This window comes from Lagopus leucura, unplaced genomic scaffold (assembly GCF_019238085.1).
Source record: "Lagopus leucura isolate 7727_CA_CO unplaced genomic scaffold, USGS_WTPT01 Super-Scaffold_100012, whole genome shotgun sequence".
Taxonomy (NCBI): Eukaryota; Metazoa; Chordata; class Aves; order Galliformes; family Phasianidae; genus Lagopus; species Lagopus leucura.
Window position 1 is genome coordinate 1 of NW_024962267.1, and position 17788 is coordinate 17788.

Here is a 17788-nt window from a genome sequence, read left to right on the forward strand (position 1 = left end):
CGCCCGCCCGCCACCGGCACGGCACGGAGCGGTGCGGCGCGGCACGGGTCGGGCGGAGCGCGGCGGCGAGCGGCTCTCCTAACCCGGCGGTGCGAGGTAGGGGCCGGGCTGGGGCCGGGCCGGGCCGGGGGGGCCGCGGACACGCGTGGGGGCGCCGGTGCCTCGCGGAGGGCGTGAGCAGGGGCACAGGGCGCCGTGCGGGGCGGCACCTGCCGCCCCCGTCCCGTTCTGCCGGCTGTCCGTGTGTCCGTCGGAGCTGTTCGGGCGCAGGGTTGGCTGCTTATCCGGTGCGGCTGCGTCCTTTCGGAGGGGCTCTGCCTGTGTCCGTGTCCGTGTCCGTGTCCATGTCCGTGTCCGTGCCAGCCCCGTCCTGCCCGCTGCCTCTGTGTGCAGAGAGCCAGGGGAACGTACTGTACCCCACGCATTATAGTCCTGTGTCCGTTTGTCTGTTTGGCAGAATATGGAAGTCACTGAAATACTTGAACCTTATAAAATACTTTATTTTAGTTACAGTGTATCCGTATAGAAGAGAAAGCCTCTGATTAAACCACTGATGCTTAAAAACTTCCTGTGCTCACTGCTTTAAGTGCTGCAGCTTTTCCTTGTGCTGTGCCTGGCCCCGTCCCTCCTCCGGGGTGCAGGAGAGCTGGCCTCAGTGGTTGCATCTGATTCGGCTCTCAGGCTGTGGCTGCACCTCCTGCTCAGCCCTGGCAGATCTCAGCCTGCACGGGGAAGCCTTTCCAGCCCCCCCATCCTGCCCCTTCTTAGCATCTCCTGCCTCCCGCATCCCAATGCTTGCTGTGCCTGTGGGGCTTTATTCCTCTCCCCACAGCAACCCGTTTGTCTAGACACCCCATGGCTCCCAGCCAGATTGCCAGCGGATTAGGGAAGAGCTGAGGGGACCTGGGGGTTGCTTCTCCTCTTGCCTGTGTGGCTGGGATCCGGCAGCAGCCAAACCTTCTGTTGAGGGGCAGCTAAGGCAGCAAGCCCCCGTGTGCTTCCTTGGCAAAGCAGGGCAGTCCCTGCCCTGGCACAGTGAATTGGCCTTTGGGGACCAGGGAGCCACTCTGGAAGCTGTCAGCAGCATGTGGCCCCTGGGAGCTGTCAGTGCTATGGGCATGTTCCTGCCTGTTTGCCTCCAGCTGAGACCATCGGTGCACAGCACAGCAGTGTGGGTGTTGCTGATGCTGACGGCTGCGTTCTGAGGGGAGAGTCCCTGCAGAAACTGCCGTAAGCCCTGGTGGAGAGAGAAGGTGTGAGAGCGTGCCAGCCAGCAGCCAGTGCATTTTGCTTTCTTCCCTTCCAATCTGGCCTGCTGGCATCACGCTTCTATTACTGAAAATCACTTGTAGCAGGAATGCTGAATCACGTCCTCCCCACAAGCAGGAGATGGAGCAGGATGGAGATATTCTCCTTTCAGCTTTTTTTGCTGTTAGTGCCCCTTTGTCTTATATTCCTCTGACAGCAGCCTGGGCTAGGCTCGCAGCAGGTTGGGCGTCAGCATGATGCTCATTAGCAGAACCCTCCTTGATATTCATTTCAAACTTCTCTTTTACATTAATTCATTTCAGAGTCTCTTTGTGTGGGATCATACGAAAAAAAACAAAAACCAAACACCAAAAACCTTTATTCATGTTTCACACCCTTGAGATGTTTCCAGAATGCTGGCACATCCCCTCCCCATCTTAGTCATCCCATACTGAGCCAGACAAATTTAGCTCCTAACCTTTCCTATAACCAATCCCTCTGGCCTGCTGGCAGATTCTGTTGCTTTCCTCTGAACTCCTTTGGTTGCAGGTGATAGAAATGCCAGGCAGCATACAAGGAGCATCACTGACAGGTTGCAGCAGGCTGCAGAACAAGGGGCAGGTGGCCTCTAGCGGCCAGCAATGAATGCATCCAATGGGAGTGATGTGCCTGGAGCGCTTCCAGCCTACAGTTTCAAATTTGCTGCTGTTAAATTTCATGCAATGATACCCTCTTCTTGAGTTAAAAGCAAAAGGAAATAAAAGACACATATTACTCTTTTCTCCATCAGGTCTCCTGTCGAAACAAAAGTCTCCTCTTACAGCTCATTTCCAGACCTTTCTCTTTTTTTATGCTTTCTCTCCTTTTTCTTCCATCTCTCTTGGAAAACAGGGTGCAAACCTGAATATTACAGCTTAAGGAGGAGCCCTTGCAGACCTACAGGATGAACTGGGTATTTTCATCCTGTTCCTTTTGGTTTGGATTCTGCATTTGCTTTTCAGACTTCTGTCTTGGCACAGTATTTCTCTCTAGCTGTTCAGGTCTCATAGTGGGGTTTGGTCACCGTGGAGTCCTATGAGGTGTGCTTGAGGAATTTCTTCCATTAAGTTTTGCCTTGCTCATGATAATGAGGAGGGTGAAATTCAAAGGGAGGAAACGAACAGTGAAAATTTCAGGTTGTTTAGCTAGCTGGCTTTACCTTACATTTTGATTCTCTTTCTGTCCACGTAGCTGTGTTAGTTCCCCTGGTTTTCCTCATAGAATCATTAAGGTTGGAAAAGACCTCTTAAGATCATCTAGTTCAGTTGTCAGCCCATCACCACCATGCCTTCTAAACCGTGTCCGTGTCCGTAGTGCTCTATCCTTTCACATTTACTCCCTGTCATTAACATATACTCATCATTTGAGTCTTTCCACTACTGCTCTGCCCAGCACTGAGCAAATACTGCATGTGGAGTGCTCCTGGAACTGCAGAAGGAACAGCATCCATGCCTGCAAGGCCTGGGCGTGCAGTCTCACTATTGTGCTCTGCTGCTTGCAGCCATATCACATTGCAGCATGCCTAGCTTCTAGCTGTAGTGCTTCTGGCACTGTTCAATAGTTTGTTCATTTGCATGACTGTATCCTGAGATAGCTGCTAAATCTATACAAGTGGTCTGAGAGCTAAATCTGTACAAATGGCTTTAGGGAAGGTGGCTTGGACCAGGAGAGCATACTTCATTGGTGATGACATTCGCTCTTCAAAGTTGCCTTACAGGCAGCTCCACAATTCTTGGCTTCATAAACATGTGCCTTCAGGTAGGGAGAATAAGCAGAGACTCTGTAGTAGCACCTTCTGGAGATCTTTGAAGATAGAAGGAGGAATGATAGAGTGGTCTTACTGGCGTCACCTTTAGACTGTCTGTTTTAGTGTCGCATCTCAAACAGTGGCACATACCAGACACTTCAGATGGGATGGTAAGAAGTGCCTGAGCAGATCTCTGGGATGTAGCCTGTAGTCCTATCATACCTCTTCCAAAGCTTTCACAGCTAGTTGACAGCTTATTATGGAAGATGAGTTTTGTCATAAATACAACAGCTTGTTACCCAGAGAGACAGCCAAGCTATCCTCTAATTTTGCACTTTTTCCCCCCCAGTGACATCACTGAAAAAAATGTTCCCTTTTGCCAATTTTGTAGTCATTTGTATTCTTCCCCTGTAGTGTTAACAAATGTCTCTTCTCTTGCTCAGCGAGATGAGAACACTTTGCTTATCCATCCCTCTGTGCAAAGTGCTGTGGATGTGCTTACAGCGTCTGTCCTTCTCCGTGTGAGTTCAGATGGGTTTTCAGAGGCCTGAATCTTCCCATTGCTGCTCTGTGAGCCGTCTCCAGCTCCTCCTGGTGGGACAGGAGGTGATGCAGCTATGCCAGGCTCAGCCTGCCCTGTTACTGCAGCTTCCCCAAGGTGGCCTCTCTGGGTTAGGACCACAGGGACTGAGGGCAGTGGGTGGCAGTGTCCCACGACATTCCCTTGTCCTGCCCTCTCTCCACAGGTTATGCCACTCTCCAGGTTTGCTGGGTGCCTGCCGGTGAAAGAGAAGGGTTGATATTTTGCCCAGGCCCTTAGGTCCTGAACCAAAATGGCAGCTGGCGAGTCCCCTCCCGTAAGAGATGCCTTCATCGACCTGCAGCAGGTGAGGTGGAAATCTGGAAGCAGCAGTGCCTTGTCTGTCCCAGGAACTGCCCTCAAGCCCAGATGCACTCCCCGTGCAAACAGCAAGCTGAGGTCCAGAGAAGGCTGAAGGCTGCTTCTGTGTGCCATCAAGTGGTGTTGGCAAACAGCAGGAGCCTCTGAGTGCACACGGTGTCCGTAGTCCTGGTGGGATGGGAGCTGTAGGGGCTTTATGGTGCCAGGGGGCAGCTGGGGATGTTGTGGGGAGGCACAGCTTGGCTAAAGCCACTTTGCTTCCTCTTTGTGCCCAGCACAGACAGATTTGTCACAGTTGGGCCTCCTCCTGTTTCCATGGAAACTCAGGAGTCCACAACAGCTCAGCACTGGCATTTTGGCTGTGATGACAGACAATTGTATCTGCTGCAGCTGCTCAGGATACAGAAAGGGCAGGTGTCACCTGGTGATTACCCAGCAGCAAAAGGCAGAGGAGCACCCGTAGCCTGAAATGTGAGGAAATTGGGCAGAAAGGCCTGAGGAAGGCATGCCAAGGGAAACGGGAGCCCCAGGATTGCAGAGAAGCTGCGCCCAGAAATGAGTAACTGTTCCCCTGCCCCGTGGGATGCTGCCTGCTGCTCCTCAGAAACCCAGCTCCATCTGCAGGGCACGAGAACCTGGAGGATGGTAGGAGTCTGCAGTGTTTGACTGTTATCTGGCGATTTCTGTGCAGGGCAGAGATCGTGCAGAAAAAGCCTCTCCTGGTGCCGAGGACGATGAGGACTTGGATAAGACTTTATCAATCGAGAGATTTGGGGACCTGATAAGCAAGTCAGCATCAAGCGATCTGGAGAAGCAGAAACGCAGCTACAGTGAGAGAGATTTTGAATGTATGTAGGTTTGAACCATTGTACCCACATCCATTCCTAACCCTCGCTCAGCCCCATGTGTTCTGCAGCCTGTTGCCAGGGACCCACAAACCTTTCCTCCCTTTAGAGTATCCCCAAATTGCTGCTTATACCCAGTGCTCGCTGCCTTCTGTCAGTCTGTATCAGTGTCCCAATTTCCTGGAGGTGTAGCTCCTGCTCAGCCCAGGTGACACGTAGTTCAGGTCACCTCCTCAGTTGGTGTCAGGGACCTCTGCAGCCACCTCTACAAGCTAAAGTTTCCACTTTGAAATTATTTTTCTTCCATATGGCTGCAAAGAAACATCCGAATATGGCTAGAAGCCAGGCTGTCCTCCCCAGTCTGAAAGCAGATGGTTCCAGTCAGACATGCCCATGTATTTCTAAATAGCAACCATGAAACCATCTTATCTGCTCAAAAAAGGATTGAAAATTAGAAATGGAACATGAGTTTAAAATGCAGCAGCTATTTCACCTGGAATCCTCTGATCAGCATGCTCATTCCTCTAATTGCCCTTCCATGAAGAAGGCAACAGTCAGAGTCACTTTGGCTGTAGAATAGGAGTGTGCCCACAAGAGCAGTCATAGGTTATTGCTTGCTTTAGATGGTCACAGTAGGTTGTAATAGTGGCAGTAACGGGCAGGAAGAACCCCCCAGCCAGCAGGCCAGCATGTGGCAGACAAGTAGCAATGGTTGAGTGAGTTTCCCAGTCTCTGGCTCTCTGCAATCAGATACTGCTTATTTCGCAGCTTAGCTTTGATAGGATACAACCTTAGGAACATTTTGTTCTAAGTACATCACCAGGCTGTTTTCTGCTTGGCCACTCATTTCCAATTGGTGTTGCAAAAGTTTGCTAGCAACATTCAATTACTATAATGCACTCCAGCTGCTACTTTCTGCTTGTGCCATCTCTCTACAGAGGTTACATTCAAACAGCACTTTCCACCTGAGCACCCACTCACACTTGTGGCTGCAGGGTACTCACTGCTTTGCTGCAGGTTGGATACCTGTACTGTGCTGGCAGTACTTACCTGCTCAGAGCTCTGTGTGTGCGCAGGTGTGTGAGTTGGTGCAGAGCATGCAGATGATCTGCTTCAGCATGCATGGCAGAAGCTTCTTGGAAAATTTGCCTAGAGATTTGTGCTGTTTTGTTAGTTTTGGGTGTTTTTTTTTTTTTTTTTTTTTATTAAATAGAAGAGTTTTTCTCTCTTTGTTAGAATCTGGCTTGTTTTCTTTTGAGTTCCTGATGTAACCCTGATATCTAGGGCTAGGAATGTGTCAAACTGTGGCTCTCAGAAATTTTATACAGCACATATTTCTGAAGCTGAAAGATCTGGTAGGTTATTAGACTTTGAAAGATATTCCATAGGCTCATGGAGGTGAATGCTCTATGGAATTAAAAATGTTTCCTGCCCCATTCACAACCAGGAACTTGTTGTTCCTGGTTATGGGTTCTTTCTTTTATTCACTGGAAAGTGTAATCGGACACTGGTTTGGCCTAGCTTTCCATTCAGACAGGCAATGTGAGGAAGAGCATGGGGAAGGAGAGTAGAGGCTGGGTGCACAAAAGCTGCTGAAGGATGGGGAGAAAGAAGAGGGAAGAACAGTGCATTCTGTGCTTGGAAAAGGTGTATTTTTTCCCTCCTCCAGCCTTCCTTTGTGGGAGAAGTGATTAGCTGGCAGAAATGCTGAGGTAAAGGATGGTGCTGCTCTGTTCTGTGCCAGACCAGCCACTTGCCATCACTACACTTCCCTGCAGCCTGAGGCTTGGGCTCTCTGCTGGTCCAAAATGCAGACATTTCTGTCTTGGCCTGATGCAAACAGCCCAGAAGTGAGAGCTGGGCTGACTTCAGCACCAGCTTTGTGCACTCTTGGGGCCTTACTTGCTTTTCATGGCATGAGGGATTGCTGCCTGACCTATCCATGGCAGGAGGTTGGGGGATGCAGAACAGGAGTGCATTTCTGTCCACATCTATCTATTCAAAGGAAAGAACCAAATAGCCCTTTGGATGAAAAAGTGTTCATTAAGAACCTCATCTTCCCATTTTGCGTATGTCTGACCATTCACAACCTCTTCTAATTCTTGCCACGAGGCTGAACCAAGGGCTGTGTGAAATATTCCTGCTGTTCCCAAGGGGGGAAACAAGGGAGAAAAGACTTGAGAAACCAAAGGAAAGGAAACATGACACCAGAACAATGAACCTGCCTGGCTCTCCCATGGAGAAGGTTACAGCTTCCATTGAAAATGTCCTTTGAAGGTAGTTTTCACTATAAACAGATTTTGCTGCCATGTCACAGGAAAGCTGGGAAGGAACCAAATCAAAACAGGCTGGAAACAATTCCTCAGGAAGAGCTGCTGAGCAAAGCCGCCTTGCAAAGCCGCTGGTGCCCCCGGCATTTCAGCTGCTCCGGGTGCAGCCCCAGGGGCCGTGCATCCTGCAGGCTGCATCTGGGAGGCTTTGTGCCTGCAGATAGACTAGGCAGAAGTGGCTTTCCCATCTCTTGCTGGGAGATGCTGAGCTTACCCTCCTCCCTGCATGGTGCATTGACGTTGGTTTTGAGTGATGGCTCAGAAATTAATTCATTAATTTCATCTTGTTGTGTAATTCCCACGACACCCAGGTCAACTCCATATGAATTTCTCTTTGTGGATTAGTTTGAAGAAAAGTCCTTCTGCCCTGCTTTTTACCCTGGTTTTTAAAGAGAACCTCCTAACTGAGCCTGCATTTCAGAGGCTGGTACCTCACAGAACCTGAGATGTGAATTTATGTTGCATCTGCACTAGAAGTCTCAGTCTGTGATTCCTGTCCAAACCTGTTAGTGAAATAAGGCACATCTATTTAAGTGCAACTAAAGAACGCTATGCAGGAAAGAAATGTTTGTAAATGACCCAAACTCTGCTTGTTTGAGAATGTGAGAAGTATTTCCCTGTGTTTAGGAAGGGGGTGTTGTCTCTGGCAGATTCCTGCAGCTCTGCACAGCTGTGTGAATGGCTTTCAGCAGCCTCAGGAGAGCCCTGTCTTGCCCAGGGTGGCAAAACAATGTTGGGGTGGTTTGGCACTGCACAAGGGCTGCCTCCTCAGCTACTTCAGGCTGACCACAGTCTGCCGCATCATTGGAAGAGCTTTGCTGTGTCCCTGTGGGCTGGTGGCTCTCCTTGCCCTTCCTGGCCCTTGATCTCCAGACCATGCTGTTTCCTGGAGGGGCGCCTGGCAGGTTCCTCCCAGCCTCTTCCTGCCCCTCTGACTCTCTTTTTCTCTCTCAGTCCACCGCCAAACCTCGCACCACATCCATCATCCCCTTTCCACTCACCTCCCTTCTGCCTTCAAGTTCCAAAAGAGGCCCCCCCGTGCCAGCAGGAAGAAAAAAAGAAGAAGGAAAAAGAACAAAACCTCAGTACCCCCCTCAGAGGTCACCCCTACCATCCAAGAAGTGGACGAGGAAGGAGGAGAAGAGGAGGAAGAAGAGGAAGAAGAAGAGGAGGAGGAAGAAGGAGAGTCTGAGGCAGAAGAAGCCCAGGAGAAGGAGATCTTTGCAGAGTCTGAGGGCGAAGCTCGTGGGAAGGACACATCCCCTAAGCTGGAGCCCCCAAGCAAACCAAAGGCAAGGCTGGGGCATCCTGAGCTGCCTGAGCGAGTCTTGGAGGCTGGGGCAAGCAGGGGGGAAGGTTGATGGGACAGTAACAGAGAAGTCATTGTCTTGAATGGATGCTGAGGAAAGCGTATGCATGACCATGTTTGGGGTGTAAGACATGAGGGAAGATCAATGTGACCATTCTTTGAAGATATCAGATATGAGGGGGAGAAGTTTGTATAGCCTTTTCTAGGCTGTGGGGATGATGGGAGGGGACACGTGCCTGACTTGGCTCTTGCTTTCAAGGCTGTTGTCTCTGCAGTTCACCATTGGCAGTGATGAGGATGAGTCTGGCAGTACTCTGGCCCCAGCGCAGTTCCATGTGGAAGAGGAGGTGTCCTCCACACCATGCCTCACTGACCTGCTGCAGGACAAGGGCCCTGCCTCCATCCGCAGGTAGGAGGGCAGGTGCTGAGCTGCTGCCACTCTCCCTGGCTTGGGTTGCTGCACAGACCCTGCACTTGGGGTGGCACAGGGAGGTGTGTGGCTCTGCCCAGTCTCAACTCTCCTGCTGAACCAGAGAGACTGTGGAGCCCAGCAACTGCAGCAACACTGCTGCTCTCCAGCAGGATGGTCACTTTCTGGGATTCCTGGGACCTCTTTGTGTTTGTGGGTTCCTCAGGATGTGGTTTTGGGGGCACTGGGTGCACATGTGCGGTAGTTTTTCTCTCTCAGTTAGCTTGTGTTGTGGTGCTGACCAAAAGGCTGGGAAGCACAGTTGAAGGGCATGAGGTTCTCATCTTAGAGATGTGTCCCTAACACATGCCTCAGGCTGATCCTGCTCTGCGCTGTGGGGCAAGGAGGAGCAGAAGGGTTGGTAGCACAACCTCTAGGCATTGGGACAGGTGACTTCTGACTCTGCTCCTTCTCAGGGAATTGTTTTCCTGGTCTGGGTGAAGTAATCTCATCCCCTGAGAAGAGCCAGTGTCTGCCTCCACTTATCTCATTTTCTACCATCAGTCTCTTTGATCCCTGCAGCCTCCCTGGACCTCGGGAACGTGTTTCTCAGGGCTGGGAGAAGCGCAAGCCCTGGGGCCAGGTGGCAAGTGGACAACGAGTTACCTATGATTTAAAGGAGAGGATGTGCATCGGCAGTATGACCACGCTGGAGAGTGCAGCATATCAGCGTGTCCCCACGGATGAGGCTGAGGCCCAGATGCTGGCATCTGCTGATTTGGATGGCATGAAAAGTGAGATTTTACCACACTATAGCATGTGTGTCCTTTGCATCTACCTGCTCAGCTCTCATTCCTGACAGCTCCACACACAGTCTTCAGCCTCCCCCGACAGATCTGGTCCTCATCTCCCTGTCCCTCAGTCCCCGCTTTTCTAGCTTTGACTCCTCTCTGTCAGTTTGTTTGTATCCAGAGCTCTGGTTCCACATCTCCACATGAGCCCAACCACCTCTCCTCCCACCCATCCCGCAGGTGCCAGACCTCCTCCACCCATCCCTCTGCCCTCTCCATTTCAGGGCTCCTTGCCTTTCCCTGAGACCCAGCTCTCTCCTTTCCTGACACACTTTCCCAGTTAGCAGCCCTCTGTGTGACACACCAGCTCTGGGATCGCAGCCACCTGATGTGAGAAGCCTTCCCCCTCCTGCATGCTGCTCATAGAGAGGCAGCTGCCCCTTCCAAAACACATCTGAGGGGACTGCCCCTGTGTGTGCGTGAGGGCAGACAGGAGAGACGTCATGGAAATGCACGCTCCGGGCCTGAGGACATGGAGAATTCAATAGGTTGCTTTGCATGCTGGAGAGGGAGGGAGACACCAGAGGGGAGTGAGGGAGGGAAGCGGTGCTGCACGCGGAGCCTGCCTGTCCCTGGGCATCCAGCAAAGAGCTCGCGGCACAGTGAGGATCCTGCTCCGAGGAGCCAGAGGAATATTTTTCCCCAGGAACATTCTCGGGTGCAGCTATCCTTTCTAGGACCTCACCAGGCCCCAGCAGCTCCATGCCCTGTGCCCAGGAGAGAGAGGCACTGGGGCCAACTCCAGGGCTGCGCTGAAGCCCCTCCAGGGCAGCTCGCTTTCTGCACTTCAGCCTGGCAGCCCCAGCCCCTCCTGGGAAGGTGAGTGGCTCATGGCACCTGACCCCTGACCTTCGCAAGGACAACATGAGCACCCTGCGGGAGGGCGAGGAGGCGGCAAGGGAATTGAAAGAGGGCGGCAGCCCTGAAGCAGCAGTAAGTGCCCGCGTTCGCAACTCGCTCGGCTATGAAGACTTTGATGAATTTGCCTTCAATTTTGAAGACTATGATTTATGGGAGGCCATCAGAAACCACCTGGGTTACCCAGGTGGGGAGCCCACCTGTAAGTACCACGGCAGTGACCCCTGGGTGCAGCTGTAGAGCAGAGCCCCCAGCTGCAGTGCTTAGCCCTGACTCTCTGTTTGTTGTCTGCTGCTCTCCCTGTGTCAGGTTGGTCTGGTTTAGAGAAGGCACTGTCTGCCCCATTGCATGCAACTCGGTGGCTGGGGGTGTTGGAGGAGCTGTCTGGTGTCTGTGTGTTAGTATGAGGTCTTTGTACAGATCCATTTTGTAGCATTGAGGTGCTTCCCTGTGTGCTTCTTTCTCGAGCAGCCCTGGAGGCAGCTGCCCCTTGCTGTTTGTGCCTATCGGGATGTAACCCACCCAGAGGAAAAGCCTCTGCTCCCAGTCACATATAAGAATAGAGCCATGTCTCCTTCCATCTGTGGCACAAGGTGACAGTGTGCTGTTGCTCTCTGTTTGCTGGAATCCGAGCAGGGCTGCAGATCTGACAGCAGTGCTGAATATCAGGTTCTCAGCTCTGCGCTGTAGACTAATGCCCAGAGAAGAAAATAAACTAGTCCCTGTGTCTGCAGGCTTAAGTGTTGTTTGTGAAAGTAGCTGACAGCAAGCTGACCAGAAGGCTTGGAAAGGGGAAAAAGGCAGGAAGAGTGGGAATCGCAGGGAAGGAGAAAGTAGGAATCCCAAGAGCAAAGAGCATCTTTCTGTTCTCTGCAGGTTTCCTTACCTGTGCACCCCTTGTGGAGAAGTGGCTCTCTGAGCCATCCCAGAGGCTGCACAGAAAGCAGCACCTCATTGCCACCTCATATAGGCAGCCTCTTCTCAGCAGCTGAAGTGAGCTGTGTGTGTCACCTTGGGAGGGACGCTGCTCATAGTCATTGCTCCATGGCAGCTGCCCAAATATCCTCATCTGCATCATATTCTGCATGTTTCAAGGCATCGTACAAGTGCACAAAGGCAGGTGGCATGGCCCCAGAGCTATCCCAGGCTTTGTAAGCAGGTGTGGGGAGGCAAGAGTGCAACATGGGCTCGAGAGGCTTGGTGCAGTTTCTGGCTCTACCACAGCCTTTTGGTACGATAAAAGGTAAAACATTTAAATGCTGATTCCTCTCAGTCCCAGCATCATTATTTCTGTCTCAACTAGTCCATCTTCGTAAGCCTTGCAGCCCCTGGGGAAAGAATGTCTGCCTATGTGCTTGTACGGGGACCAGCAAGTGAGGATTTGCTTCTGGCTGATTCTGATACTTGTTACTGTAAATTCTTAGACAACTTAATAGGTGCCAAGTTTAAACCATAAGCCTGGAGCTAATTGGCCCCATCAGCTGTCCCAGGCTGAACAACTTGTGCATTGAGAGCAATAGCTGCAGGTTCACCTAAGGAAGGATGGCTGCTCTTGGGAAGGTGGAAGGTAGCGTCTTAAAAGTGTGATATGCATCACTTATGCAGTGGGGACATTTGGCTTGCTAGCAGTTAACTGATTCATTGATCGCTACAGCTAATACTGCAGGTGCTTGAAATAGGATGTACTGTACAGTCAACGCTTAATTATTTCTGCACAATAAATCCACACTGTGGATTAATCCTGCAGAGATGCAGCAGGCAGATGGCAGAGACAACAGCATCAGGTCTGTGCAGAGCCAGCTCACGTCCAGCCAGGGCCACTTACTCAGCTACTTGCTGCATGCTCCTCTTCTAGGATCAACTCAGATCCAGGAGGAACGTAATAGCTTTTCTGCAGAGCAGAGTCCTTGGTGGACCTGAGTGCGTCTCTTTGCATTCCTTTTAATGACTGGAGTATAGGGAACACTGTGCAGGGACAGCTGGGTGTTAGCAGGGATAAGAAATGCAAAGAGCTTGCATTTCTTCAGCTCCTCTCATATCTTCCCTCCTCTTCACAGATGTACTGTAGAAACTACAGGCATGACCCAATCTCACCCTCAAATTCTTACATGTGCGTTTGCATGGGTATAGCCCTGTCTTTGCCTTCACCTTCCCAATTACACATGCTCTGCTGCGTGTCTGCATACACTTAGGTGCATAGTTATAGTACATTATCCCAAATGCATGCTTATATATACACTCATATTTACTCACACACGTACTGTCCCACTCCAGCTAGAGCTGGGAAAGCAATTGCTGGGCAATACCTTTTCCCAGAAGCCAGCATAGGGCCCTGACTTTTTATATGCTGCCTAGCATTTTGTTTAGTCTAACTTTAAGTATTCCAAGAGATGGGGTTTCAGTCTTCTTCCTAGAGGTAATGCTATAGCTTTACATTGGGGCAAATAGGAAGAGTGCACCATTCCTGTGATGCTGGGCTAAGAAATTGCTTTCTAGTACCAATGCAACTATTCTGATGCCTCTATCTGAACTTTCTGCTGGAGGATAAAGGGTAATAAATGGAGGAAAGCAGGAGCTAATGCATGAATTGAAGTCATTTTCCTGCTGAGTTGGACTGACTAGGACAGGTACTCTGGAGGAGTCAGTGCAAAGTAACATTTGTCATCTTCAGACTTAAGGTGAAGGAAAAATGAGTTATGGAAGCCAACAGTGGCAAGAATATCTTTTGGAAAAGACTGTAGGAGGTGCTCTGTAGGAGAGTAACGTACCGATTTGTTGTCTTGGAGCCACCATAGGAATCATGCTGAATCCTTAGATGCTGTCACCGCCTCATACTGTGCTGGGGAGCTTGGCTTCAGGCAAGGAGGGAAGATCTGCTCTCTGGGCACATTGCCCTTGGATCTTGGTCTGAGATCCTCTACTGAGTAAGGACACAAGGCTTCAGGCGCTTGCTTGAGCTTGATGTTCATTTGGGGAAAGCAGCTGTGGGGCATGCAAGAAATGAGAAATCCATGCAAGAGTCTGAGGAAGCTGGAAACATACATATCAGTGGGCAGTTATTAGCTCCTATTGACACTACAGCACAGTAAGTAGAGCAGGGAGGAGTCCAGCTGACAGCAGGACTTGCATCAGCATGGCAGCCAGTGGGTGAAAATCCCCTGAGGCTCAGTATTGATTCGTGTTATATTTAATTCAACAACCCAGATTTCCAAGAAGCAAGGCCTGGCCTGATGTTGGGCTGTTACTTTCCTTACCAGAGATACGCAGATATTTTCCTGCAGTGAGCATCGAGGACAGCACAAGGCCTTCAAGCCCAATTCTTTTCACTACCTTTCATGCCCAGAGAAAGCTGCAAGTCTTGAAGCCAACTGCAGAAAGATACATGGAGTCTTGAGTTTCACCCCAGAAGACTTTGGCTTTGCCTTGCAAGGAGGTCAGCGAGCCTGCACAGACCAAAGCTGAGTAACATCACTGACTCTGTGATCTACCTGGGACAGCCCACTCATTCCGGAGCAGGGCTCTGAAATTTTCCCTGTCCCCATGGTCTGAGGAAGATGCACTTCTGTGCCGTACCAATAGGGCTTCAGGTTGCTTTTTTGTTGTGGCAGTACAGAGAGGGTTTGTGCACCGCTTACTCAGGTACAGCAAATAAAATCTAAAAGCTTTTGCAGTGATGCTCCAGCTTATGCACAGCCCAGGAGGAAATCTTGATCTCTAAAGGAATTAACTCTCAGACATCAGGAACAGTTGAAAGTAGACAGGTGAGGCAGGAAGGATCTCCAGAGGCCGGTGGTGAGTTCTCCAACTGCCAGAGCTTTGCCAGTATAATCTAGAGAAAAAGGTGGGTTTGGATGTGTTCTCATACCAGACAGTGTATTTCCCCTAGACACCCTGGTGGTCTTTTCTCCCTTCCCATGCGTTCAGGCCACCGCTTTGAAGACAACCCTGGTGTGAGGAGGCATCTGATGAAGAAACCATCTAGAAGCCAGATCACCAGGACAAGCAAAAAATTAACATCAACCCCATCAGTTAAAAAAAAAAAGAAGAAGAAGAAGTTGGACAGAAAACCCCACGAGGTATTTATGTGTGGACTTGTTCAGAAGGGATAAATCAGATTGAGAAACAGACATTTATAAAGTAATCAAAGTAGTTTCAATATTATTAATACTTTATATGGCCTTGGTAGGGACATTTCAATCTCTCATCCATTGTCAACAAAAGCTGAAAACACACTTTTGTAATAAAAGCTGAGGTTTCTTTGAAATCACAGTGTTTCAATTTTAGGAAAGACATAAAGAGTTACAGAAATTGTAGTGCTGTATGGGAAATTGGCAACTGCATAATCAATGAATATACAGATGTTATAATTATGAAATAAAAGAGAGAGTTTTGGCTAAGCAGGTTATTATACCAAAAAGAGAATAGAGGGAGTGCTTACCCTTGTCCTGGGCTCACTGTAAAACTCCAAAGGAGGGATCTCCAGAAAGAGATCCTTCCCCACTGGTAGCCAGCTCTTAAATGGATCTAGGAGAGGTGGAGCCAGGCTCCTCCTCTTCCAGCAGCACAGGTGAATTGCCTTCACCTGTGCTCTCAGGACTGACTATTGTTCGCCTCAGGTGATCAATCAGAGGTTCAGCAGTGTTTCAGCAGTTCCCATACAGTAATACAGTAATATCACCATCTTCTGGTAAGAAGGTGTGAAGGCCAAACCATGACAAAATGTTAGCGTAGGAAATTTGGGGGGAAACTTCTTACTTTAGCTGAGAAGCAGGCAGAGGACAAAGTTGTTAGTTTGGTAGAGAAGTGTACAGGTTTGATTCACTCTGTTTCCTCTGCCTGCACTGTCTCACTTGTAGCTTTCTGCTGCTCTATGTTCTGGTAAAGGCTCCTGCCATACTGCCAGACCTAGCTGTTTCTGTTCACCGAAACTCTGTTAGCTAAGGCAAGTTTGCCTGAGCGTTGCTTTAGAACAAGCATCACAATGAGAACAAACCTGAGGCTTTCCACATATTGCTTATAGAACCATACCCATCAGGGGAATTCTCACATCCCCACTGCTGTTCATACAGGTGTTTGTGGAGCTGAACGAACTGGTGGTGGATAAGAACCAGGAGATGCATTGGAGGGAAACAGCCCGCTGGATCAAGTTTGAGGAGGATGTGGAGGAGGACACAGCCAGGTGGGGGAAACCTCACGTGGCTTCACTGTCCTTCCGCAGTCTGCTGGAGCTCAGGAAGACAATTGCCCACGGTGAGTCAGAAGTCGCTTTGTGCTGCAGGCACAGGACTTGTATGTTGCCCTGGCACAAGTTTTGCTGGACAGCTCCTATTGCTGTTTGGCTGCTCGCTGAAGACATGCCAGCAGTGTCTGTTCAGGTTCCTTGTTGGATGTGGGAGACGGACCATCCTACAGTCTGTTTTCCGGGATATTGCAACAGCCCAAGGATGTCTGAGGTGACTCCTTGCTCTGCTTTGCTGTCCTCAGGCACATGGCACTGCCACACCCAGCTGTACCAGCAGGTTTTGGACCCATGAGGGGAAGGTACTAGAGGTACTAGTGCATCTGGATTTGGGTGTCTTCAGTGTCTTCTCACTGAAGAGAGATGCTTCTCACTGGACCCCCTCAGGGTGAGAGCCTGGAGTGCTCACATCCCACAAATGATGGGATACCAAGTGCTCCTTCAGCTCTCAGAGTGCCTACACAGCATCTTATGGTTTCTCTGGGACAAAGGTTTACATAGAGGACAGGGATACCTGGACTTGTGGCATTTCTCAGCTGAGAGTGTTTAAAATAAGAAGGCCCAAGATTGCCTCCAGTGGGAGGAGGGCCTGGTGCTTGTGGGGCTGTTACAGGGCACCTCTCCTCCTGGCAGGTGCTGTTCTTCTTGACCTGGAGCAGACCACGCTGCCTGGCATTGCTCACCTCATGGTGGAGACCATGATAATCTCTGACCAGATCAGGGCAGAGGACCGAGCCAATGTGATGCGTGCCCTGCTGCTGAAGCACAGGTGAGTGGGACACAGCTGAGGCCTGTGGGAAGATCAGAACTTCTCTGCAAGCCCCAGGCAACAAGGGAGACTGGCAAGGACTTGGCTATACCTCAGGTGACCAGATCACTGCCTGGTGGGGCAAAGGTCTCTGATGGTGGAAGAGGGCAAGGAGACTGTCTAGAGCAGTATAATGAGGCTACTTCTCCCTCCCCTAGCCACCCAAATGATGAGAAGGAGGGCTTCTTTCCAAGGAATCACTCCAGCTCCAGCATGAACTCTATTGTGGGGAACCACCACCACAATCACACCACAGACACCTGTGTGCCCCTCATGGGAGAGGAGCGAATTGAGATGGCTGATGCCAAGGCCCATGAGACTGAATGCAAAGAGGTGAGGATTACATGGGGGGGTTACCTCTCCTTTTTTCACTCCCTAGGACCACCCTTTGGCCTGGGACAGTGCACAGCAATGCTTGATGCCCACACCCAGGCATCTAGGAGGGCTCGTCCTCACAAAGGCTGTGCTTGCCTGAATCACCTGGAGCACTAGAAATCAGGTCACTGTATTACGGTTTTGGGACCTAATTTTAGCCTCATGCTTTATGTGAGTGCTGGAGTGTGTGATGGCTCAGCTGGCCCTGGCATTTGCAGGATGACCTTTTAATGTAAGGCTGCCTTGCTAGTTAAGCAGGGAGCCAGGCATCTGGTGTGGTCCAAGACAAGCCCAGGTGCCAATGTGCAATGGAGAGCAAGGCTGTGTATGGAAACCAAGGCACAAGGACATGCTTCTTACTCATTTTTATTCTTCCTTGGCAGAAAAATGTGCATGTCCATAACTCTGAGGGGCACCGTAAATACCTGAAGTTGATGGAGAAGATTCCTGAAGATGCAGAGGCCACTGTAGTCCTTGTGGGTAAGAGGCTGCAAACCCCAACACCAGAAAGACCAGTTTAGATCTGAGCCCAGCTTGGGTGCTCTCTCTCCTGAGAGATATTTAGACATCTAGTGTGCATTTCCAAAGTTTAAGTTGAGAAGGAGCTTTGTACACTCTCTCTTATGGTGGCAACACACATCTTGTTTGTCTGTAATAAATATGAAGTGTGACTGGATAGAATTGGTGGATTGATTTTTTTTTTTTTATTATTTTTTTTTTGACAGTTAGAAGTACTGAATGTGGGTAATGGTTGGGAACTGGTGCCTAGCTTAGAGGTGAAAGTTTAACCAGTCACCAAAATATCCCATTTTGAGGTTCAGAAGTAGTT

General features: G+C 50.2%; 1 protein-coding gene across 4 annotated transcripts in view; it reads left to right on the forward strand.

Moving 5' to 3' along the window:
• The first annotated feature begins 35 nt into the window (after positions 1 to 35).
• Positions 36 to 17788, forward strand: part of SLC4A3 (solute carrier family 4 member 3) — a 30475-nt gene continuing 12722 nt past the window's right edge. For 2 of the 4 annotated variants that reach the window (XM_042874330.1, XM_042874332.1), the window contains exons 1-11: positions 36 to 96; positions 3781 to 3921; positions 4627 to 4783; positions 8065 to 8402; positions 8695 to 8828; positions 9411 to 9622; positions 14462 to 14613; positions 15607 to 15787; positions 16410 to 16545; positions 16743 to 16917; positions 17343 to 17439. In XM_042874330.1, coding sequence (XP_042730264.1) covers positions 3868 to 3921; positions 4627 to 4783; positions 8065 to 8402; positions 8695 to 8828; positions 9411 to 9622; positions 14462 to 14613; positions 15607 to 15787; positions 16410 to 16545; positions 16743 to 16917; positions 17343 to 17439 — 1636 coding nt within the window. In that variant the 5' untranslated portion in view covers positions 36 to 96; positions 3781 to 3867. Of the gene's footprint in view, positions 97 to 3733; positions 3922 to 4626; positions 4784 to 8064; positions 8403 to 8694; positions 8829 to 9410; positions 9623 to 10455; positions 10740 to 14461; positions 14614 to 15606; positions 15788 to 16409; positions 16546 to 16742; positions 16918 to 17342; positions 17440 to 17788 lie in introns of those variants that run through there. The other 2 variants (XM_042874331.1, XM_042874333.1) reach the window with 2 other exon arrangements.